Source organism: Ambystoma mexicanum, chromosome 2p (assembly GCF_040938575.1).
Source record: "Ambystoma mexicanum isolate Mex_15411 chromosome 2p, UKY_AmexF1_1, whole genome shotgun sequence".
Lineage (NCBI taxonomy): Eukaryota > Metazoa > Chordata > Amphibia > Caudata > Ambystomatidae > Ambystoma > Ambystoma mexicanum.
This window is the reverse complement of record NC_090923.1, coordinates 1,342,624,893-1,342,650,328: the sequence shown is the minus strand read 5'-3', so window position 1 is coordinate 1,342,650,328 and position 25,436 is coordinate 1,342,624,893. Positions and strand designations below refer to the sequence as shown.

At 44.0% G+C, this 25,436-nt stretch overlaps 1 protein-coding gene across 1 annotated transcript in view; it reads right to left on the bottom strand.

Moving 5' to 3' along the window:
* Positions 1–25,436, bottom strand: part of FLII (FLII actin remodeling protein) — an 898,330-nt gene that overhangs the window by 53,271 nt on the left and 819,623 nt on the right. The window contains exons 25-28 of the mRNA XM_069645694.1: positions 19,021–19,081; positions 18,212–18,340; positions 8,665–8,771; positions 8,407–8,512 (exon numbers count right to left, since the gene is read on the bottom strand). Coding sequence (XP_069501795.1) covers positions 8,407–8,512; positions 8,665–8,771; positions 18,212–18,340; positions 19,021–19,081 — 403 coding nt within the window. The remainder of the gene's footprint in view (positions 1–8,406; positions 8,513–8,664; positions 8,772–18,211; positions 18,341–19,020; positions 19,082–25,436) is intronic.

The following is a 25,436-nucleotide window of genomic DNA, read 5'->3' as shown; positions in this document are numbered from 1 at the left end:
CTAGCCCTATTCTAGTGTCTGGGATTAAAGGAGTTTAGTTACCTGAACTATACTACCCTTTTTGACTTTTTAATCATAACCTCTGGTATCGTCCGATCTCTTTGTAAACCTACCTAAAAAACTTTGGAACAGATGACGGTAGGGCACAAGGCCCAAAAACATCTTCAGGTTGGATTCATTAAGTGTTGTGGAAGCTATTCTGTGGTATTCTACAGTCTCTCTACTGAATTTCAAGCCCCTGAGTACTCACCTGTGTTTCACCATTTATTGGATCACATGATTCTTCTTCTAATGGTGAATGGATATATCTGTTTTATAATTTGTGTGTGACAATATTTGCCTAGACGTTTTATTTGCTTTGTGTGTATTTTAAAGGCCTAATAAATCATTGTACATATTTGTACTTACCTGTCTAAATGGAATGTTTGCTCGGTGTGGACTCATTGTTGCCCTAGACTACTCTCACACCTTTCCCGAGACTAAGCCTTGCTGCCCTGCTACCTTACCTTGATTGGGTTTGGCTAGATCTCAGTGTCTACCTGTTCATCATATTAGGTGGGCCTCACACAATCCACTCGAGGGTTCATTCTATCTCATCACTAGTAACAGCTATTCTTTGCAATAATAAACTGAAAATCTGCATAAGACCTTAGATCAGCATTGTTGGGACCACTATGGGCACGTGGCATGGGAGCTGTGAAAGTTCAGGGCGACTATGCTATGTTCACAAACTGGCAGCAAAGTAATGGAGGGACTAGCCTCATGTTCTGACTTTAGAGAGGGGCTAGGATCTTGCTTTCGAAATTGAAAATACCTAATTTGTCAGAGTATTTATTTTCTAGCTGTTTATAACAACCAATGAAAAGCTTACTGGCCTTCAAATAAATATTTCTCAAGTTCTTCAACAGACTGAAAAATATTTAAAAAAGAGCACAATCACGTGACCCAACTTAAGTGGAGTGTGTTTCCAATCCTGCTTTCTGTGTTCTTGGTCTGTGATAGGTTCAGACATCATAGTGTGTGAACATACATTTAGGTCAGGCCCACTATGAAGTTAAATTAATAGCACTTGCAGGCAGAATTTTGCAGTTTCATAGTGCTGCAAGTAGGGGGTGTTACTATTACCAGGCGCAAAAGTGTTATGAGGAAGGGTCAACAGAACACGTCAGTCGAAGCATGAAGATCAAAGGGCCTTTATTAACTTTCTCACAATGGGTGGGGATAACTCCCATAGGTACTATGGGAATAACACTACAAGGGATAAGGGAGAATATGTCGAAGGGATCAGGATGGGCCAACTCAATGTGTTTTCAAAGCCTATGTATGGGAATACTGATCTTCCCCCAAGGCACCCCAATATTCACTTTTAGGGAGCTTGGTCAGTTGCAGGATCTAGAACCCTTTTTGTCAGCCCTATTCTAAGAGATATAGTGATCAGCTGATTCCATGGCCATCTTCTAGCCAGCAAGTTCTTTTCACTCCTTGATTCTTTAGGGGTAGATACCGTCACTGTCGTGATGGATCACATTCCTGGGCAGTCGCAATCCCTTTTGACATACTCTGACCAGACCATTTCTCCCGTTTCTCCCTTGATTAGGGTTTTTGTCAGGCAGCGATATTGTTACCCTCCATCATCGGTCACATTCGTGGGCCAATGTCTGGTGCTCCAAACTGTAATGTGGATCCCAACAAGTTCTTACGGAAATTCTCTCTCAATCTGGCCTCTCCCAGTGGATGGCTCTTTGCCAGTGGATGGCTCTTTGCCAGTATCTGGCCCCTTGGCTTGGGCTTCTTCCCTCCACTCTCTACTTCCAGGTCTGTAGCTCGTCCTATGCCAGTAACTGCCAAATTCCGAGGTCCTTGATAGTACTTATTGGCCAAATTATTCAATGAAGTAATCAATGTATTATTTCCTAGTCTTTTCCTGTCAGGCCATGATTTATTATACCGCCTACCTGTGTGCACCTTATCAGATGTTTCCCTTCCCCTCTCTGTGCTGGATGCTTATTGCCCTCCTAGTATCTAGCCCTGATTGGTGCATGAATGGCAGCACACAAGAGCATTGAAAGGCCATCTGCAATTTTGAAGTCCTGTGGCATTCGGCCGTACAGCTCAAAGGCACAGCAGTGTGTTTGCTTGCCGGTCCTTCACCAGACCTTCATACCTGGTGAGGAGTTTTCTTTGCAAGTGCGAGCCAGCTCTGACAATGCAACTGTGCACTCAAGTGAAAGCCTGGCAGCCCATGCAAGCGATCATGGACCAGTCCGCCTGCACAAGCTAATACAGAGCTGGGCCTTTGGGGGCTCCGATTTCAGGCCGCTGGGGAAGGGACACCCCTAATTCAAGAAACTAGGATCTGCATTTACTTTTGTGAGTATTCACTGAAGAGACTAGGAAAAATGAAGGGGCTATGGGGAGTCCTTGATATCTCCCCTCCAGCATAGTGGGCGGGAATGCCTGGCTCCCAGAAACACTATGTCCCAGAGGAGGCCTAATCAAGTGTCAATTCCTTGAGTACCAATTTGATAAACCTCAGATTGTGGCAAAGTTTTGCCACAGACCACCTGTCTTACTGGCCTGATGTTGAAGCACAGGTTTCTGCAGAAAATGTATTAAGAAGCTCAGTTATCCATCTTACCTTTGAAAGAGCCGACAACCTTTGTAGCTTAAATACCAGGTGTACATATTAAACTCCCTTTAAGCCCAAGTATCTTTTAGTCTTAAACTATATTTACTCACAATTTGGTAGCTGATTTGGGTCCTTCATATACAGAAGAAAAATATTTTATAAAGTAATCCATTCTTTTTTATATTTTCAAGTAAAAAGAGTGGGACATACTTTAGTTAAAAAAAAACCGTAGTCGCCCAACAAGAACATGTTCGTATATGGGGATACTGGCAGAGCCAGCAGGAACATGGTTATTATTTTGTATATTATTGCTGGCCACGCACAGAGTTGGCTGGTACATCTGGGTGCCCAGAGGCAGGTACAACGCCCTTGTTTCTACACTAGGTGAAAAATATAAGGATGGATTAAAACACTGATTTAGATCTTTGTCCTAGAGCGCAGCGCGCCCCTGCAGCAGCAGGATCATTGTGCGTATTGTGCATGTGTGGTGGCGTGACCCATGCTTTGGTGCAGAGCTTGGGGGAGAGGGGCATCATCATGGCTCCAAGGGGGGGGGGTCGGGAGGGCCATTTTGTGCTACTCCACTGAAGGCCAGATAGACAAATACTGTTGATCAGCAGAGGGCACAGGGCAATCCAGCACAGTACTTTTCCTTATATTGGCCTCAGGCAGACTTCCTTATAAAACCAACCAATGCACATGCCTCGCTGCCCTGCGACAATAGCATGTAAATGTACTACTGCGCCAAAACTAAATCAAAGGGACAGGAAGTGACCTAGCTGCACAGAAGGTATACTTAAGAACAATGCTGCCACCATGTGGCCGTCTGCCATACTCCTCACAGGAAAAATCTCTTACAAGTTCAGAAGGGAGCGTTTCGCTTTCATGACAATATGATATATGATATGATGGCTTATTTATAATGTGCTTAATACCCAGAGGTTTCTAAGCGCGGACCCGGGGATCGAACCTGTGCTCTGTGTCGTCTTGCTTCCACCAAGGCGAGCATGTTGCCGCTGAGCTATCCTCCCGAAACTCAAATATAAATGGTGCATTTAATTTCCAAGAATACTCCAACTGTTGGATGTCTAACATCAAGTTGCATTACTAGTGCAAGATGACAAAAAACACCAACCAACACTCATTTGCTTCAACTAAGAGGTTAAGAGGATTTGGCGACAGCAACTTTCAGAGCAGGTATTTTATTTATTTGGCATTTATAAGGCACTTGTACAGCTAGACAGTGTTTCAAAGCGCCACAAGGCTAAAGGGGAAGGGAGCAAGGGAAACAAATAATCAAATGTCAATGCACGAAAATAACAGTGAATAAAATATACAACAACGTTCCTACTAGGCCTTGTGACACTTGTGACATTCGAAAAGTGCAAGGGCACCGAAAGGTGAGGAGGTATGTGCTGGAGGGTCCCCCGTGAGGGTTGGTGGGGGGGAGGGCGTGGAGGAGGGAGTGCCAGGGTTGTCTGTTACGGGGGAAACCGGTACGTGCGTGGGTGGTGACAACCCTGGTGAGCAGGAGGTAAAATCCCCTCCTCCCCTGATAAGTGCAGACCTGATGCAGCACCCACCAGGCAAGTGAGGGCCCAAAGGCCAGTGCAAGGGGGTGGATGCTGGTGGCGATTGGGCAGATGGCCAAGACCCAATTTGAGCTCTTGTGGGACCTGCCCACCAATCTTAGCGACTGTGGGAGTCAGCACGGAAGGGACAGAAGAGAGGAGGAAAAGAGGAAAGTCTTGGTATTTGCATAACTTGAGCAGGTCTGGTTCAAGATGGAGAGAGGAGAGGGAGAGGTAGACTGTTCTAGAGGAGGGAGCCAGCTGAGGAGAGATCTGCCACAAGCTCTCTGCTTGGAGAAGTGTTTGACCAGCAAGGAGTTGAAGCCACAGGATTGAAAGGATCTTGGAGAGTATTTAATAAGAGAGAGTTGCAGACAGAGTGGTCCCAGTCCCCAGACAGCCTTATGGATGATGCTGAGGGTTTTGAATTTGATCCTTGCATCAACCAGGAGCCAATGAAGATTTTGGGGCTGGAGAAATACGGTCCCTGGGCTTGAGGCCAAGGATATTCTGGATTAGTTGGAGGGGGCGGAGGATCACAATGAAAGACGCAGAAATCACTTCAAATGTGACCTGTAAGCACTAGCCCGATAAATCAAACACAGAAACACAACACTTAATTGAAAAACAGTATAAATAAAATATAAAATTTACAATACTAAATACATCTCGGAAAGGGGGCACGGGGCGATAAACCGCAAAATCAAGTGCGAAAAATACAAGTACCAGAATCCTCAGAGCTAATTAACTTGCCACACCTGAAAAAGAAATGCAGACCTGCCTGAAATAACTAAGAAACACAGCCTCCCTGAAGATTGATGAAGTCATGAAAACGTGCGTTACGAAGAGAAGCTAAAGACTGGTAACAGAGCGCCTGCCTTTACATCTTTAAACATTGTTCCAGGAGTCCCGGGCTCAAAAGGCAGTAGCAGCAGGGCCATCATGCCTTACATTGGAGAGCTACAACCATGGCTTTCTGCCTCCCCCCATCAAGGGGAAGACTTGTGCTATGGAGGGAGTTGTTTCCAGTCACCTGCCAGCAAAATCGAGTGCGTAAAATACAAGTACCAGAATCCTCAGAGCTAATTAACTTGCCACACCTGAAAAAGAAATGCAGACCTGCCTGAAATAACTAAGAAACTGTGTGGGAGCGAGGGGCCAATGGGCCCCTCTCTACCATCACTTCTCAGTACAAAACTCGGACCAAGTGCCTCTAGTGGTGGGTACGTCCCTCGCCCTTATGCGATGTTAACTTTGGGTTACATTCGCGTAGATGGGACCACCAAGCAGGACACAGGGCATCCATTTTTTGTACCCCCTGTTCGACTCCATCTTGGTAACCAGGCCTCACTGCGATAGTACAAAATGCCTCTCTCCCTTTTGCCCGCCGCAGTAGCTCGGAACACATGGCCCCCACCCTCGTTCCCACTCCAACTGGAAAACTCTGCAGCTCCATTCTCACGCTGAAGCTAGAGCTGCTTGCAACAAATAATAAATGTAACACATCCCTTTTCCTCTGAGATCACTGTCCTGCATGTGAACCAACATCAGCCAAGCACATAGCTCGTCCATCTCCACAAAAGTGTCCTTGCCCTCTTACCCTCGCCAGTTGAAGCTTATTGCCATTCTAACCCTCTGTCCTTGCAAGGCATTCCTTTCATGTGCCAGACTGCCAACCATGCTATGAAGCCCACCCAACAGACCCCCAACTAACATTAGACCCCTGCTGCAGTATATCGTGCCAAATACTAACAAGTGCCACATACCTGAGATTCTTGTGAGACTAACCCTATAGTTCAATGACAGTATTATAATGGTCAAGGCCCATAAACCTGTGACCTGTATAACTCAAATGTTGTAGATGATATAAACTCGAGTGATTTGTACAATGACATGATACACTACTGAGGGTCTTTTGATCAACTATTATTTAGTGCATGCATTACTCAGAATGTATTTTCTTAGCTTAGCTTAGATAGTGACCACCGTGTTTCACAGCGACCTGACCTTCACCCATCCGGAGCACAGATGTCTGACGTCAATCCTCCCGCCAACCAAGCAACCAACCCGGAGGAAGAGATGATGCCCACACCTAAGACACCACCCCGGCTGACCAATCCAGGTCCAACGTAGCATCATATGTTAAAGATGTCAATGTACTATATAAATGTGTTGTAACCTTGATGTGGTCAGAGCGCTCTCAGAGATCTAGATAAACTTTTCCTTGAAGTCTCACAGCCTGCTCTTTTGTCCCTTATTCCCTGTCCAGGGAGTGTCTGTATTATTCATTTTTTCACATGGAGTCGGGGAGGGCACAAACAAAACTCAGCCTCCCTGAAGATTGATGAAGTCATGAAAACGTGCGTTAGGAGGAGAGGCTAAAGACTGGTAACAGAGCGCCTGCCTTTACATCTTTAAACGCTAAACTGTTTAAGCCACACAAAATAGAATTGCCCCATATGGGTTTTCAAAAACCGACTAGAAAGGACACCTTTGGACCTAGAAACCTTTCCTTGTGGAGGGGAAGGCAAATGGCGGTGTTCGTTTATTTGCTGAAAGGCTTAATCGACCTGGCAGGGATCAGAACCTAATAACAAGGTTGTACTTTAATCCCAGCTGGCAGCCTTTACTCACCGAGCTATCTGGCCGTCTGAGAACCGACAACCTCAACCTAACCCTCTCCTCTGGTGGCCGCTCTCATAGGATTATGAAGTGTTGCGTTTCGTGATCGGGTGCTTTTTAGAATGACGTGCCATTTCCTTTGGTGCAACTCACGCAAAGATTTTATTTATCAATAGATCGAAGGAAAATTCGTTTTAACAAAACTTAGCAAAGACCAAGGTAGCAGAAACAGATTACAATACACAGAAGGCAAAACTTACTGTTATTAATTAGCAAAGAGGACAAAAAAACAAAATCTAGAAAACGTAGATGTTCACCAGCAGCTCACTGCCATACGACACATTCAATGGCATAGGTTCTCCTGGGCTAAGGACCCATTGAAATACTTGGGGCTCATGACCACAAGAGGCATAATGCACCTTCTAGAGGCATAGTGCACCTTCTAGAAATTAATGTGGGTCTAAAACTCAAAGAAGTCACAGCAGACTTAAAGAAATGGACCAAACTCAATCCAACACTTTGGGGTAGGAGTGGCACATTGCAAATGACTGCTCTACCTTTTCAACATGCTGCCCTGCCTCTCCCTGCAAAGCCATTGAAAGACCCACACAAAGTCCTCCTCAAGCTCTAGTAGGGTGAAGGGACAAGGCAGAAGATATCTTTGTCACAGTTTAGTTGCCCAGTGAAGGAACAGGGGTTTGGCTTCCCAACATAAAGTACCACAGGGCATATAGATTGTGAAGCCTACACTACGGGCATGGAGCCACCTCGGCCGACATGGTCCCCAAGTGGACATTTATCAAGAAAGAATCGGCCAAAGCAATCACTCTGGACAGATGCCTACCTCTTCGACCGCAGGTTCTGCCACAATAGAGGGCTGGGGACATGGATTGAGATGAGAAGTCTATCCTAAATGAACAATCTGGCCGCCACCCTTCTCACGCCGGGGGATAATTGAAGAGTCTAATAGACACGAAATCAGTTTAAACAGGAAAGACATAAAAACAGAGTTCCTTGTGGGCTCTAAAAGAGACTACGTAGACAGAAGGAATATTCTGTCTGTCTTCTTGGACCAAGCAAAGAAAGAAAGGCCACAAAACAAAATGGAGGGGCTGCAAGGCTTCTAAAATTAAGCAGTACCCCAATCGCCAAGGGTATGGACATGGTAGAGTCAAAGGTAGATTACACAACACAGCAGCCACTGGGCGATTGAAATTACTCGGACAACATTAGGTGCTTAAAAGCACCCCTGCCCTGCTAGACACGTGGGCTACCAAGGGCAGCTCATTCAAAACGAGTTGCATTGATAAAGGAACTTCGGTATATGTCCCTCTGACCAAAAACAGTATAATATCCAAGAAAACCAGCAAAAACGTTTAGGGGACTCAGTCAGAAAAAGGAACCCCAAAAATGAAATTCTGCCTCAAAACTTTCAGCAAGATAACGGCCTCATGAGTGAACCTGGACTGCACACCAATATTAGACCAAGAAAGCTCGGAAAGACCTGAAGGAGTGATGAAAGAATCGGATCAGATAGGCTGAACTGCACCGCCTGTAAGGGGCAGGGGTAGAATCTAAACTCACCTCTCTCCCGTTGTCCAGAAGCATGATGTCATCATCGGCAAGGTCATCTTGGCAGAAATCGGAGCATTTTTCGGACACAGCAAAATATCCCTTCTCATTGGAGCACCTGGGTCATAAAGGCCAATGAAACATCAGAAATCAAGTTCATATTCTTGACACATCCAGCCTTTCTCAAACTGCAAAGATCTAAAGCTGAGAAATCCCATGGCCTACTTAATTCTAGAGATCTCCGACCAATACAGGATCAATGGTCCTTACCTGAAGAGACGGGCATGTTTCATATAATCTGCATCTTCATCATAGGATTTCTGACCTCCAATTCCAACCCAGAAGAAGTTCTCCGGTTCCTCTCCCTCGTTCACAACCTTCAGAAAGAAAACTTAGAGTCAGTGCTGAAGGACCCTGGGGGGGCGATAGGTGTGAATCTGAGTTTATAGGCACAATGGTCCGTATTCATGGGCGCAGCAGAATGTTGTAGATGGTGGGGAGGCAGGGTCGGTCAGACTGGCAGACAGGGAACGCAGGATGGTACAAGAGAATCATTACCGCAACAGTAATTTGTCATGGTCGTTTCAGGAGCAAGTGGAGGGTGAGATAGATAGTGCAAAAAAAGCGGCATTGGTAAACAGAAACTGAACTATACACTGTTACCAAGAATTCAATCAACTTATTTTTCCTGCTGGCATAATACCCATTTTACAATTTACTTTAATCCTTTTTTTATTATATGTATCATTGTATATGGGTAATGTATTTATTTGATTTCCTGCTTTTAGTGTAAGCTTAACTCGACTGACATTGAAGATGCAGTCATGGTGCATTCCCAGGAGCCAATCAGGTCTCGAGGTGCTGAAAACAGATATGACTATAAGATTAGTGGGCAATAAAAGCACCCTTCACCCAGACCCATCTCAACTAAAACCTTAATCTCTACTTTAGTACTCATTAAAGAGGATGACCGTGCAGTCTACGTTTTAGTCGTCCCCTCTACTCCTTAGTACCCCTCAACAAAGATCTCAATTTTGCAACACCTCCCAGATTCTACCCACCTCTTCCCACCATCACCATGCTAGATAGCTCTCCATGCAAAATGACTCTTTAATATACGCCTACTTCTCTTTAAATTGAGTCATGGTTCCCCCGGCCCCACTGTCTCCCTGTGCTCCTCCCCTCAGACTCGCTTCTCCTCACCTCTCTGCAAACTATCAGGTCCCCAGCCTCTCTGGGCCTTCTTCCACTTCTGCTCCTTTTCCTTACTTGCCACACTCCACTGGAAGGTTCCCACTCTTCCCCAGGCTGTCAACGCCATTTCATTGATGAAAACCATCAAAACGAGGCTCAAACTCCATTGGCTAATGTTGAAAGACGCCCCCTTAATCCCAGCCCCCTTCCTATCCAAACTAAGCACCCATCCCAAAAGTCTTGCCTTCAGCCTTCGGAAGTACACTCTGTAAGTTGTAATTATGTAAATGGCTGTGGGCTCTTTTTTTATATGTTTATTTTACATTTTCATGAATAAGACAAGCAATCACAAAAAAGAACAAATATAAATATAACATAAACAAGGATATAGGCAAAATGACCCACATTAGCTTCACAATCCCCCCAACACTAACACACAACCATACACTCACTATCAGTGAACTACATAACCCCACTTCCCATAGCATACACGCATACGTCTAGACACTGATACTCTGTATTATTATTATTTATCTGTCTATCCTCTGCTCCGCACTTTCCACTCTTCCCCTCCCATGCACTTTTCCCCTTTCCCTTACCCTCCCCAGGCACTTGCGCGTTCTCAATGTCACTGGGCCTAGTAAGATCGCTGTTTTGTTCTCCCTTGTTCCCCTCCCTTGCCTTGTCGCGCTCTGAAACACTTCGTGTACAAGCGTGATAAAAATAAAATATCATATCATACCCATATAAATAGGCCTTAGGCTCTTAATGCCAACATTTATTTTTTAAACCTTTATTTTAAGATTTGACAAGTGCATCACATATAACATACATGTTTTGACATATTGCATTTAGACATACATCAAGTTTTGCATTTTCGGACTGGGGGTCAGTTCATAGTGTTCGCGTCATTGGTTTTCTTTTAGGTTTCAGTCTGTGGTCGATGGCGGACCTGGGTTTTCACTGGCTAGGTCAATGGCTGGGCTAGAGGATTCATCTCCTGATGTGTCGGAAGGTGGTCCAAGATACCTCCTTAATGGGGCCCAGATATCTTTTGGCCTGCAGGCCGACACCACGCTTTGCACGTATAACTGTAATGCCAACATTTAAGTGTTGCTCTACTATAGTGGGTATTTGGTCTCACTCTTATCCCTTCATCATCTGGCCTACCTCATCCAGTGCGTCTTGTAAAGGCACCTTACCCAAGGACTGCTTCCACTGCGTTTTCTCCTTGGTAAGTGTCATGTCAATTAGAAATTACACTCTTGTGCTTCCAATAAAATATGAAGACACCCTTTCAATACTGTAGGTCACCTGGACCTGCCTACGGAAAGTACATGTTACCTGTGGTATTTTCTAGTGCCATAGACCCTCCTCCCCTTCTTCCAGACCCATGGGACATCCCCCACATATCAAGCAGTGGAACAGTGCACCTTTTTCATAGTACGAAAAGCGCAGTTTGGAAGCCAGAAAGTACCTGAGAAGACCTGCACTGCTCAAAGCCCCAAACAGTAGGTGTTTGGCTCTTGAACCGTTTTGCATGTATCCGTTTTCCAAGATACGTATGCAAAACGGTTTGTGGTCAATACGAATGTTGTGCTAATCCCATCTACAATACAGCAGGTGTAAGACATTTACGACACATCGCATCACGAGAGGTTGGAATTGGATTTTTTTTCTCTGTTGGTTAAATTAATAACAATGCAACCTTTCGGAAAGCATTCAAAACGAATATTTTAGTCTAAAAGAAAAAGGACACACATAAAACATGCTGATCAAGCCACTAAATCAACTTCCTAAAATCAGAGACAATGTCACAGTCCAATTACCAATTTCATAAATTATTTAACAAAAAGAAGCGTAGTACAACAGTAACCACCTGTTTGCAACTTTAAAATCACATTCAGGTTTCCAATTTCATAGGCTTTAAAAATCCTGCTACCGCTATGACTACAGGTGTAGGAAGTTCCTAACATAAGTCGCTGCCAAAATATCTCAGCATTCACGTAATCCAGCCGATGGACATGTTTTTGAAAATATATAGTACGTGGTGCCGGGAGGGCTTTGCAATATACAAATAAGCGCTTCAGAGTCTCTCTCGTTATTCCTTCAAAATCTACAGTTAATGCTTTCTTTAGGAATATGCCCGTTACGCACTAAAATCTGTCTAGTCGGATGCAAGTTCCTTTGAAATCTCTGAAAGTCATTTCTTGCCCAAATACTGGGATACAGATTTAAAAAAGGAGCGACAATACCCAGCTTTTTGTATTTATAATTTAAACAAACAAATAAATAAATGACAAATAGTCTAAAGATGAGTATCTATGCAGTCTCTATGCTTGACAACCAATCATTATGATACATCTTTTGTTTTATTTTCCAAGGACTACCCAAAAGGATTACCCTAGCATCGATTCTTAACAAAACCACAGAACAGTATTCATACAAGTCATTGATGCACCTTTCTCTCTTGTTTTACATCAGTTGTTGGAAATCACAATACAATGATTCTTCTGGTGTATTAAGTATTTTCTGGTATAGTAATAAGCGCCATTAACCCAAACTCATTTTATTGCATCCCCAAGGATGCAACTTGGTAGGCGTAACACCCTTATCCATATGTAAGCTTCAAGTAGGGTAAGGGTGTCAAGAACCCACACATGCATCGCTTCCAATCCATACTCGTCGGTCTGTTTGAACTTTTTGCATCATCTTGTTAAGCCATGCTCTCTGCCTTATATTAAACTCCTGCTGTTCTCGCTCCTGCTCAGAAAGTGTTTACCCCCATTGGCCCTTTTTCTTTTGATAACTGCTTCAGAAAATGCCAGTTACAAGGGCGATTTGTATGAGTAAATCGGTGAACAAAAGGGACTCCTCAAATAGAGTAGTACCTGGTACACTGCCCCATACCAACTCTTCTGTCTTTTTAGGCAATATGGAACCCCCTTTACAGTATACATCTCCTACCCCTCAAGGGAGTGCCAGTTGTTTTTCCAAAGTGTTGGCATTAAGCGCAAAAAGAAAAGCAAAGTACACAAAAACTCTCTCCCTTCTAATAATAAAGCCATGAAGAGTGACTTTCCCAAAGATATTGGTGTTAGTGGGGTCTTCCTCCCTCACGCATGGGCAGTCGCAGAATATGAAGAACCCCCCCCCCCCTTCTGTTGCCCATGTGAGGGCAAATGAGGACTCTGCAGAGGGGAGTAAACGCGACAAAACTGAAGATGATGGGCCCACATGGATTCTTTCAACTCCAACCCTGCTGGTTAAGTCAGGGGTAAGGACTGGGGAAATTGCCCCTGAAGGACCAACAAAAGGGCGTGGCAATCAAAACATCTTGGGAAATTGGTTGCTTAAAGAGCGCCATATGCGGGACCTTGAAGCATGTTCTAATGTTGAGGATCTCCATATTTGGGTTGCTTCCTTTGCCTCAAAAATTCCCATGTTACTCTCCCCGAGTATCGATAAATGCTGCCAATGTATGCCTATAGTCGTGGTTAGTTCTGTCAAACTTTAGATACCTGGATTAGAGTGCACCAAGGTTGCCAAACTTATTCAGAAGAACTTCTTCATAAAAGTTTGAATCCTCAAGTCTGTTACGCTCACCTGGCTCCCACAGGGGCGTCGGTCGGACCCGGACTGCTGCGGCCTCCACCCACGTGATGCGTAGTGCAGCGATGACTGACTGGATCTGCCCTCCTAATCTTGTCTGCTTGGCCCGTAGAAATATTCTCCTACAAGTGGAGATTTGGATTTAGCCACTTGTGGATTCAAATGGTAGCACCCCCACTGTCCTCCCCACTAATCACCTCTGAAGCGCCCTCTCAACAATCTCATCTTATATTCTTGAAGGATGAGCCCTCCATCCTGCGAAGCACGCAGGGGCGCGTTGATGACCAGTTACTTCACTGGCCTGAAGATATTGGAAGAGTTGTAGACGTACCCTGACTCCAAAAGATCCTACCGAAGAGCCGTAAGTATATAGTTTGTTAGAGTTCAAAATGTCTGTAATTCACTCCTGTCCAATTCCTCTTTTATCTTGCAGCTTTGACCCAATAAGAAGATTGACAGCTGAAAGCGCTCCGGTAAATGTCTGTGTTACCCAACACTGTCCGGTAAATAATGCTAAGGGTTAAACTTGCTGCTTTCTCCTTGTCTTACAGGTGCGGCATAAGAAGATGTGGCGTGCTGATGAATTATACCTCTGGCGGTAAAATCAGGTAAGCATATGGCGGTTAAAGAGATTGTCTCTGTCTGTTCTCTCTGCTCACCTTGTTGTTTCATGTCCCCCTTAGGTGCCGGGATTCGGCGATGTAAAGATGGAGACAGCGCCGGATCGAAGAGATGCTGCGTGGAACGGTGAGTTTGGCGTGGCGCTGCTGCTGGCGAAGCGACGCATTTAAAACAAAGTCTTTCCTCTGGTCTGAAGATGCGATGAATCCGGAATCAGGTAAGAAATCAGGTAATACTCTTGTTCTAACCTTTGCTTCTTTCCTTCTTTCTAGGTGCTCCAGATTCGAGGCGGCCGTGGCAGAAGGCTGGATGCTGCTGCTGGCACGGTGAGCGTTACGCTGCTGGATGCAGAATAACGCAAAGCGTGTGCTGCTCTTCGGGCGTGGTTTAAATAGCCTCCAAAGTAGTCCCAGGTAGGTATTCCTCCCCGACCACACCCGAGTAACAAAATAGTCCCTAAGGTAAAGTAGTCCCTTCCAGGCCTCACATGGGCTTGGATCTTCTTGCAGCATGGTCTGCATCAGGTAAGTGGCACCCATGAGCCTGGCGCCTTTGGCGCCAGGACTGATGTCCCATATGAGCCTGGCACCATAGGCGCCAGGACTGAACCCAGACAGCCCCTGGCAGGGGTTGCTGGGTTTTCTCAAGGCGAGATGATGCCTGCTCCCGGGGCTGATGGACGTGGTCTGGATGCCCAGGGGTATGCATCATGACAGGCTCTATAACTACACCAGGAACAGTTTTTGGTAATGCCCACTCGCCTGATGGAACTTTCTCGCCGATTAAATCATATACCTTATCTGGCCTTTATCCGTAAAGGATATTCGTTTAAGCAAGTCTGTTATGACACAAATAGTCGATCCTACTCTAAGGAGTTTTGCCATGGATTCTAGAAATTTTATTATTACTAACGTTGATAAGCCGAGGGACTATGAATCCAGGGAGGCGATAAAAAAATAAATTCTAGCCTGGCTCGAACAAAGAGTGGGCCGTAATTGTGTCAGAACTCAAGACTTGAAAGTCCTCAGTAGGATTCAGATTGATGATGTGGCTTTAGTAGTTTACACACTTGTTCCTGAGCAAAAATTATAATCTACAGAATATGTCACCATTTACCAAATTGAGAATCATTATGAATTGACTCTTTCCTTGGTCACACATGTTTTTGTAACTTCCTTTCCTTTTTTTGATGCTATCATTATCTGCCGGATTATGTTTATTTTTATGTGATGTTTGTATTGTTTCTGTCTTTTTTGTAACCGCACTGAGGCCTACGGGCATGCTGTGCTATATAAGAAATACATCAAATCAAATCAGTCATACAGTATTTTAGGGACAATATTCCCCTCATAGAAATTAAGTAGAGGTTTCAATAAAAAAACCTTCCAAATTTGCAGTCAATTTCTTTTCATTTGAACTGAAAGGGCAGTGGCCTTAGTCCTTAAAAATTCTATGATATACTTTTTGTTTGATTAATTCAAAATTGAGAAAACCAGGTAAATCCTATTACAAGTTTCCAGCTTATATTTGTCCAAAACCAGGGCGCATTTGGGAACATTACATGTTGCACTGGGACACATCACATTCGTTTTGGCTGAACAAGATGATTTTGAAGTGCATATTTAGCAAATTAACCAATTAGCCTCTGTAGGCCGATTACTGTGAAATCAAATGATAGAAAAATCATCTGCAAAGCAATGCACATATATTTCTGATCAGCCAATTTTGTTGATATAAACGCCCCCCTGCTTAAGAACTCCTCAGCGTCCGAGACATATAATTTAAAAAGGCAGGGTGCAAGAATTACTCCCTGCTGTAATCCTGACATAGTTCCAATTTTCCTGGACAAACTCCCATCCATGTTTAAACAAACTTGCATATTGTATTTTGAATGCAAGCCAATCAGTATCCCAGAGATTAAGTTAGGGATGCCCCAAAGCTGGAGCTTCGCCCATAGTTGGCTATGACTCACCAAGTCAAATGCTTCACTTAAGTCAATTGAAGCCACATAAACTGACTTATATTTGCCAGACCAAGCAAGGAACTGCATACACTTGACAACAAGATCATTTAGCGAAGCACCCATTTTCTTGCGGAAACAGGTCTGAAACATTTTTAACCTTCCCACCTGCACCGCCCAAGAATTCAAGCGTGAGAGGATGATGGATGCAAATATTTTGCTATCCGCATCGATCACCATTATTGGGCAGTTGTTTTTAGGGTACGTTCTTAGCCCCCTTTTATAAGTAGGTACCACTATGGAAGTCTCCCATGAGTGTTGATACATACCTGTCTCCACCACAACATTAAAAATAAAGAGGAGGGTAACTCTCTGAATCTGTCATAAGGACTACATTTGTGAGCCTGTTTGGCTGAACTGCCCTAGATCTGCTGGCCTTAATTATACTATTCACAATTTCCTCCCGTCCGATAAGTGCAGAACTGGAGGCAATAACTTGACCTTTATCCAAAATATTCATTAAGGATACAATGCCTATGTCTATGGCATATATAGATTGAAAATGCTTTAGCCATTCTAACTCGGGTATAGGATTGATCCGAGATACCACCTGGGGATTAACCAGAGTTTACGAATTGTATGAATCTTTAGTTTTAAGGATATCTAACATTAGCTCACCCTCCCTCTGCAGACGTCGGGCCCAATGATTTCTGACCCAGTTCCCATAAGCCTGCTTATCCAAAAAGAGTGGAAGTCACCCACTGTAAATGTGCGACGCTTGCATTCTTCAGTTGAATTTTCCAAAAAACTAATTAGTTCTCTATTCAAATGCCCCATTTTTTTTATAATTCCACTTAAGTCTATTAGCCCTGGGATTCAGGGTACAGCCACATTCTTCCACCACTGAGCTTCCTAAATGGAAACTAGCAACAGGACATTATGGTCACTCACCATAGTATTAACAACCCTGAATTTTAAACACAACGAAAGAAAATGGCATCTACAAACAAATAACCCATGTACTGCCTCGTTACCTCTACTAGTCCAGGAGGGAAGCATGTTTTCATCCCCCAAAAGATTACCATTAAGCATACAAAGGCCCAAAGATCTGAGAGTAGAAAACCACATATCCCCATCTATGACCTTCCTTGAGGCTCCAAGCGAGAGAAAAAAACTAAGGTCATCCCCATTATCATCCTCGCTGAAAGAGGAGGAATTGAAATCACCTCCTACAAGCACGAATCCCTTTCAATTTCCCCCGCACCAATCTAATATAAAATTAACCAAAACCTCTAAAATACAATAATACAAAAAAATAAATCACTCAATGTGGACACCCTCCTGTGCCAATAAATATTTACCACTAAAAGAGGAGTGCATAGAGCATTAACCATAAGACTCAGTTCTGTTGCAAGTGCCCCGTCTGAACACAATAGGGTTTATTGCACACAATACCCCTGCTCGATTTCATAGCAATTAACAGACCCCGAAAAGGGTCTACCCCTGGGGGTTTTCAAAGCACTCTGAGAAGCAATCCTAAAACCAACAAACAAAGGTTGTTCCATTCACCAGGTTTCTTCCAGTAGGAGTATAGCAAAGGTTTTTAAATCATGGCATGTATTATGGCTTTATGGTCACTAAGGCGGTAAAGTCAAGAAAACATGCAGTATTTCAGAATTACTACATGAAGTCTTTCAGATTTACATTTTTTTCATTTTTGCCTTTTTAAAACATGCATAAAAGGACAGCAGCATCCCATAAAGAAATAAATGCACAGAAGGGTCAGTAACAACCCTGTGCATGGTGCATGTCCATGGACAAAAAGGTGAGAATGTATCAGATGCTCACATTCTCACCCCCCCGCCCCCTCACCCCTGCCCCCTGCAGCTCACAATGGAAGGGGATGAGCTGCCGCATTCCTAATGGGATAAAACGTGTTAAGCAGATTACAAAGAAAAACAATGCTTGCCTCCAAATTATGGGGAAATGCCCCTAGTTTTCAGGTGGCATTTCGACATACAATCATGCAGTATTTACTGCAAATAGTGTTATGAAAATAATGCAGGAGGTTCAATAGCTAGCAAAAACAAAGAGGTCATGGCTGGAAGGTTTAGAATGAATCTTAACCCCGGGCATTGATCTGGGCGCCCCTCCAGACCATCGTTCTTCACCATCCAAGCCATTACAAGAAGGGGAAAGATCATATGCAAATCAGGCTTGGTCCCACCCCAATACCTCTCATGAACAGGGACACTAAAAGCAGCAATGCGACAAAGGCGGCCTCTTTTTAACATTTGTGACATACACATAAGGGGCCCACTTGCTTTTATTTTTGGACTTGCTAGGGGTCAGAAAAGCCTGATGCACGGTTTAGAAAACCCACTTTGCCTAGTTATCTTATACGCAGACACACCAATCACACCCGCTTACCTGTTTGCTGTAGGAATCATCAAACATGTGATTTGTGATGTCCTCGGCTAGCTTAGCTTCATCAGGGTCCGCGGCTCTCCCAACCCATGTGTAGACAATGCCCTGATTATCAGTACTTTCAAAGGGGACCTAGAACAAACCAAAAATCCCAGCAGTTAGCAATATGGAGGAAGAGATCACAGCAGTTGGCTCAAGTCATGCTACAGTTGGAGCCCATCGTTTGGCACTGGCTGGTAGAACCTCAGCATGGTCGGATCACACAATGCTTTACTATTCTGGGGGTGGTGCCCCAAGGTGGGCCCTGCAGGGACATGTTATACCCAATGATAAAAATAACAAAATGGAGATGTGGCTCAGCTAAAGCCCATATGTAGCTTTTATAGATGTTGTTTCATGGTTAAAAAGTGCACTGCTTCTTCGCACGTACAGACCCTTGATTTATCTTCCAACTGCTCTCCCCACCACCTCCTCATGCCCCACCCTTTCTCCTTTTCCCCATTGCACTTCAAAAAGGCCTAAACATAGTATTAAGCATATGCAAGAAACATGCAATCAAATTGACTGCACATATGCAAGCAAGCAAGGCAGCAAACCTGCCTGTACCTCACTTTGGACTTTAACAACATGCCTTTGCAGCTTCACTTACAACCAATGAGACACTCACAAGAGCGTTGAGTTGCAGTACTAAAGGGTTCAAGGACTGCCTACTCTCTCCATGGCCTGCCACTTGACAATCTGCCTCTAGAGTTCCTAGGCTGACCATGAGAGGCTCAAGACCAAGGCCCATGTTGAGGAGCTTGCCGACTCACCTTCAATATGTAGCAAAACTCAGAATTCAATAGACTGGCATCTGTGGTGACTTGGATACATCTGCAAGGAACAGAAAAGAAACTTCAGATTGTATTTCACAATGCAGCAGTGTGGAATAAGCCACCATGATGTGAAGGAATGGATAACCAAGCTACAACATAGGAACTTTCCCACGCCTGCCTCACAGGGAGAGGGTAGGCGGAGCACTGGGATGTATTTGAGGATATAGGGGGGTAATGCCAGGCAACCAACCAAACACACAAAACACACACACACACACACACACACACACACACACACACACACACACACACACACACACACACACACACACACACACACACACACACACACACACACACACACACACACACACACACACACACACACACACACACACACACACACACACACACACACACACACACACACACACACACACACACACACACACACACACACACACACACACACACACACACACACACACACACACACACACACACACACACACACACACACACACACACACACACACACACAGCCAAGGGCTAGGCATATACACTGCACCAAGGCATACAAATCTATGCATGATGTGCCACTCATCACCTTCCAAAGACCTAAATATCAAAGCCCAGACCTACGAAGGATACCTCAATAACTCAGCTGCACATCTACAAAAAGATGCTTTGGCCTTAAACACTGCATGCAGCATGGGTTTGCAGCCATTGCTGGATGCAGGTGTCAATAACACAGGCACAATATCGGCCATAAGACTGGAAATTGTGCTTCAAACCAGAAAGCTGCTATGTTAATAAAGAGGGTGGCTTCCAGTTCTCCCATGAGATCACTAGCTGCATACACCTTCACCCCAAGCCCATCAAACACTGAAGCCCCAAGAAGGTGAAGAGAAAAAAAAAATAAGAAATTGTGTCTGAAAGCTTCCTTCAATTGGCAGAAATCCATCAAGACTTAATGAGGCAAGTTGAGCATGAAAAACTGTAAAACATCATAAGTAGAACACAAAATCTGAAAGATGTGATGCGAGGAGAAACACAGTTCGAGAACACAAGCCAAGACACCCACTGTGCACAGCATATGGTTTGCATACAATTCCACCCTATCCCTTAACACACAATTTCCTGCTACCCCAAATTCGCATACACCAATTGGTGCACTGCAAATTCAACCAAGACAGCAGCAGGGTTTCTGCGAGTTAATGGCACGTGAAAAAGATGGCCAATGAATGCAGTGACCCTACAGTGTTCTTGAACAGCCCCACTGTTCAAGAACAAAGGAGAAGGTTCCAAGACCCCGAAAACGGCGCTCCTCCTTCTCTGCGGGTCACTCAGTAGATTGGCTCAGCCTCTTCAGCGTTTACCGCTTTCAAAGATTGCTCGGAGGCTGGGGAATGGGGCTACGTGTGATCAGAGAAATCTGATTGTACCTTTAAAATGGTGCGGTAGCAGTGAAACAAATGTAGACACCACTTTGTGAAGCATTGGGCTATAGAAGATTTAAATGTGTTAGTTATTTTAACTTAGAAACTTGTCAATGTCTTACTTTGCATACAATAGGACTGGACAACAATCTAAAACTGAAATGACTAAGTATTCTCACTCAAGGGAAAGAATTGGGAACTTTTCTCTGTGTTAGGGAGATTTTTACACTACCGTCTGGTGAGGGCTGTGTAACTATCTAACCTAATGGTACAAGAGTGTTGCCCAAAAGGAAAGACCAGCGACTCCAATGGTAAGCAGAGAAGAGAAGTCAGGTTTAACTTCAGGAGGGAGGAGGGCTAGCAGGGAGGTACACATATTCCCAATAGTCATCACAAAAGAATGCAACGGATACTAAAAAATATACGCTATTAGAATACCCATGTTTGGAAAAATAAGTACTATGGTTAAACATAATACAAAGCAGAGCATAGTGTAGTTAACACAACAGTAACTGGCCTGTTAATGCCCAACTGGCTCAACTACAAATACAAGCCCCGTACAATGTGGCAGACACTATACATATAGGCTTTCAGAGGTAAGGTAAAAGTAGACCACCCTAGAAAATAGTACACACAGTAATCACCAACATGTTCAGGACCCAAAGAGGCCACACAGAACGTAGCATGGGTTTCCACTTCATGCTAAATAAAGTATTATACCCTAATACATAAGCACATACACGGTTTCAGCACTTTGATGCAGTAAACAGGGGAACATATTGTCCAACACCGCTAGGGGGGCTATCAAAAGACTGGGATATATTCTGATGATGATTTGCACAGCGCTTGACACTTTATGTGGGTTATCCATACATGATACCAACTCTTTTGGAACCCACTTACAAATAACCCTATCTGTTTTCCCTGACGCACTGACTGACACATTATTTAATAATGGTCTTTTATCAAACCGTGAGCTATTTGATTAATTTGTTTGGTTGCCTTTTTCAAAATATTTTTTTCTAATCGAGCTTTAATAAAATGGTGTAATTTTTAAATTCTTAGTTGTTGAGTTTGAGGTTTTGGCCTCTGCTTCTTGAGGTCACTTTATAGTCAGGCACCTAGCCCTTGCTTTAGGTATTTTTTGGCCCCTGACACATGCGTTTGCTTATTAAGGTCTTCTAACCTTTTCTGAGGGATTGTTCGGTTTGGGCGTTTTGTCCCTTTTACCTCTCTTTGTTTCCTTCTATATATTCTGATGAAACCGTCCCTATGCCCAGACGGGTGTATTACACTCCAAGGTGGAGTAGGGGGACCATAGTACATTTGTGGTACAATGAGCATCATAGGCAGGAGTGTAATACATTTAAAAATCACCAATCAATCGTGGCAGCATTAAAATTCCAGTGTTGGTGGCAAACTCCATGGACCCTAAGGGGACCCTTGAAAAATGCCACAGTCCAGGTCCTTGCAATGTCAGTTGAGGGAGATTCAGCGTTTTCAGGAAAGTGCCCCATAGTAAAACAAGACAAAGAGGCTCATTATAACTTTGCCGGTGCAGAATTAACGTGCCAGCATTACTGTATACCGGGACTTTGCCGCAACGGCAAAGTGCAAATTTGCCAGTGGGGTTGAGTAATTACCTCCAGCTACTAGCTGGAAGTAATTCCACCACCCTACCGGCAAAAATAGCTGGTATTTAATGGGGATTTACAACCCTTACCAGCACTTGTGCTGGTAACAGGGCTAGCATTTGCAAAGAAGAATGCTATCGACCCCACAGGTCACCAGTGGAGACCCAGAAGAAGAGATCCAGTGCAGTGTTCAAGACTGAGTAGCCCCAGGAGCAGATACAGGGTAGGATTCAGGCCCCAATGTAAACTAAAGGGGAAATGTGGTTGAGGAATACCTGCAAAGCACGATGATCACAGACCATGGGGCCCTTTGAGGGTGAGTATCTTGAATAATCCATCACTCCAGAGCCCAGAGGTAAGTACTTACACTGCTGGTTCCTGAAAACAGTTCTAGAAAAGCAGAACAACTCAAGTATAAGCTACTTTTTACAGGGTGAATTGGTGGATCTGGTCACCCAGGGACTTGAACGCTGACTCGATGACGAGCCCTAAGGCCCAAAAGAAGAGCAACCGTCCTTCACAGGAGTGGGACCCACCATCCAGAATTGGAATCAGTAATGGAGATGGGGCAGGAGGACAGAGGAACCTGCACACGGCAAACCGCAGTAGCCAAATGTGGATGGCACATCAGCAAAAACGCCCCCTGCAGCAAGACATTGGCGGTGCCAAAGCAGGATGACCTAAAGAAGCAGATTAGCCAGGGTGTTGGGGTTCTAACACCCTAGTAGGCAGTGAGAGCTTCCAAAAAACCAAGGTGGGAGGTGCTGGTGGTAAATTGCAGTAGAACTTCCCAGAAACGGTCCCAGGATGTAAGGCCTGGCACAAGCCAATGAGGAGGACCAGAAGCAGGATATAAAAGATGCATAAATGATGCCCAGCACTCCGAAATGCACAGGGGGGCACAGGCAAGATACACCAGTCCCACTAGTATGGCCAAACTGGGTCTCAAAATCAGATACAATGGTTTTTCAGTGGTAAAACCATTCAGCAGGTAAGCAGACCTGCTCAGCATCCGAACATATGGCACAACATAGTGTATACGTGTTCCTTCTAGATGTACCTTAACTCACAGGGACTGGCTTCTGCCAGCCTACCAATTGCATTAGGGGATTTAAAACAAAGGTGTTAGTGGCCAACCAATCATGTTGGCTCCAAAAAACTGCCAAACACCCAGGCCCATCTCCACAGGAAGTATAGTGGCCTGTTGGGACAGGAACTCTTCTACACCAGTTCAAAACATTCCAGAGGCTGCCATCCTAGCTTTGCAAACAGCTCACATGGCCAGGACGGCCATTTTAGGCCTGCCTCAGTTTCCCTGAACAAAGGAAGCCCCCAAAACAAAATGCCCAAGAGTAGGAGAGTAATCCATTAAAGGTAATCGCACCCCTGGTGAAGCCAAAACTAAATACTAGATGCACCAGCCTACTCTCTAAAACCAATGCAGGGTGATAAAATCAGCCTAAAACAAAATGGGAGGCTTAGAAAGCACCCCTGGCCAGGGGACCCTATTGGGCAACCAGGACCATATACTCTTAAAGGGTGAAAAGGGGATAGTACAAGCGTACTTTAGCGGAACTATTCTACTATTTCTTTTTTTATTAAAATGATTTGGTTTTTCTATTAAACCTTTTATCTTTGGTTATGCCATATTTCATGTCTGGAATCAGAAAGCTAAAAATATACAAAAATAGTTTCTTCCTTATTGCCTTTTGTCTTCTAGAATCGTTTTTAGAAAGTGTACAATGTTGAAGATTTCTTTTTTTGTCTCACCCTGAAGAAATTTTGGCCATCGGTCTCCAGGTTCTAGTTGAGTTGCTGCGGATAAATACATGTCTCTTCCATGCGTTTTTGTATCGGTCAGGGCTGGGGAAGAGATGATGATATGTTTCAGGGTTTCGATCCAGTTTTCTTTTTTGCAGAATCTGCAAAAAGCCATGTCCTTTGGTAGAAGATTCCTACATGACAGTAGTTCCCTTGTTGGTAGCAGGTTTAGCCGAAAGCATAGAAAAAAGTCTCTAACTTGAGTAGATGGAAAGTGTTGGAGATAAGCAGGGAGGCAGTTTACTGGGTGGGTGTTCGAATTTACAATCTTGATTAAGTTTGTATTTTACCTTGGCCTCCATGGTCATTATCCAATAATTTTGAGTGATTTGTTTTTTTGCTTTTTCCGGACGAAGTTCGGTTGAAATATCTGCCGTAATTCTGATGTCTGCCATGTGTTTTTTCCAGATCAGCAAAGTAGTTGCTTGTGTTGTGTTTTCTTTTCCTTGGAATATTTCTAGTGCCGGGATGTGGAGATCGGTCAGGATTTTTCTGTATAGATCTAATGTTCTCCATGCGTAAAGTGATGTTAGCGATTGGAGTGCCAGTTCGTATCGGATATAAGTCGTTGGAAATTATTGGGGTAATGATAGAACTGTCCTCCAAAAAAGGCCTTCTAGACAGGACCATATCGTTCCATCTAGGTTAATCAGAGATTCACTGCTATACAGAAGAATAGCCACAACCTTTTGTCTGTAAAATGTTATGATCGGCTGCATTGAGAATTTACCGTATTTACGGTGGAGAAAGCGGCCTTGGCGGGCTAGTGACAATGTTTTCGTTTGGAGGGAATTTCCCCAGTTAAATTCTGATGGCGATTGATTCACCCACATCCCCAAATATTTTACAGTTGTTACTCGAGCTAAGGGCTGCTGATTCTGGAACATTATTTTCACTTGCTGGTTTGCCTTATCAGTCGGTGCTAGCAGCATGACTTTCGATTTCTGAGTTAATTTCAAGGTGATTTGCTTTCATGTAGGCCTCTACTTTTAACAGAGCAATTTGGAGACCTCTTGGTGTTTGAGAGCATATGACAATATCATCTGCGTATATTATGCATGGGATGGTTGTTGTGTTTAACTTTGGGGGGTTTGCCATCTGAGTGTTTGTCTCCGATTCATAATCAGCCGTGAATAAATTGAATAATGTCGCTGATAAAGGACAACCTTGTTTGAGGCCATTAAAGGTTGGAATGTCATCAGAGACTGCCATCTTTCGATAGTCTGACTCGGATTGATGTATTTTCATACAGCAACTTCAAAGGCTCCAGTATATTGTCTGGGCATCCCCATTGATGTAATTTGGTCCACTGTTGTGTTCTGTTCACTAGGTCGAAGGCCAATATGAGGTCGATAAATGCTGCGTATATTTGTCTTTTGCTATAAATTGCCTCTTGTTTTAGCAAGTTTAAGAGAAATAGATTGATATTTGTGCCGACATGCTTTACAAAACCAGTTTGTCTTTTTGCAAATATTTGATTTGCTTTGACCCAGGTGTTTAATTGCTCTAAAAGTATGTT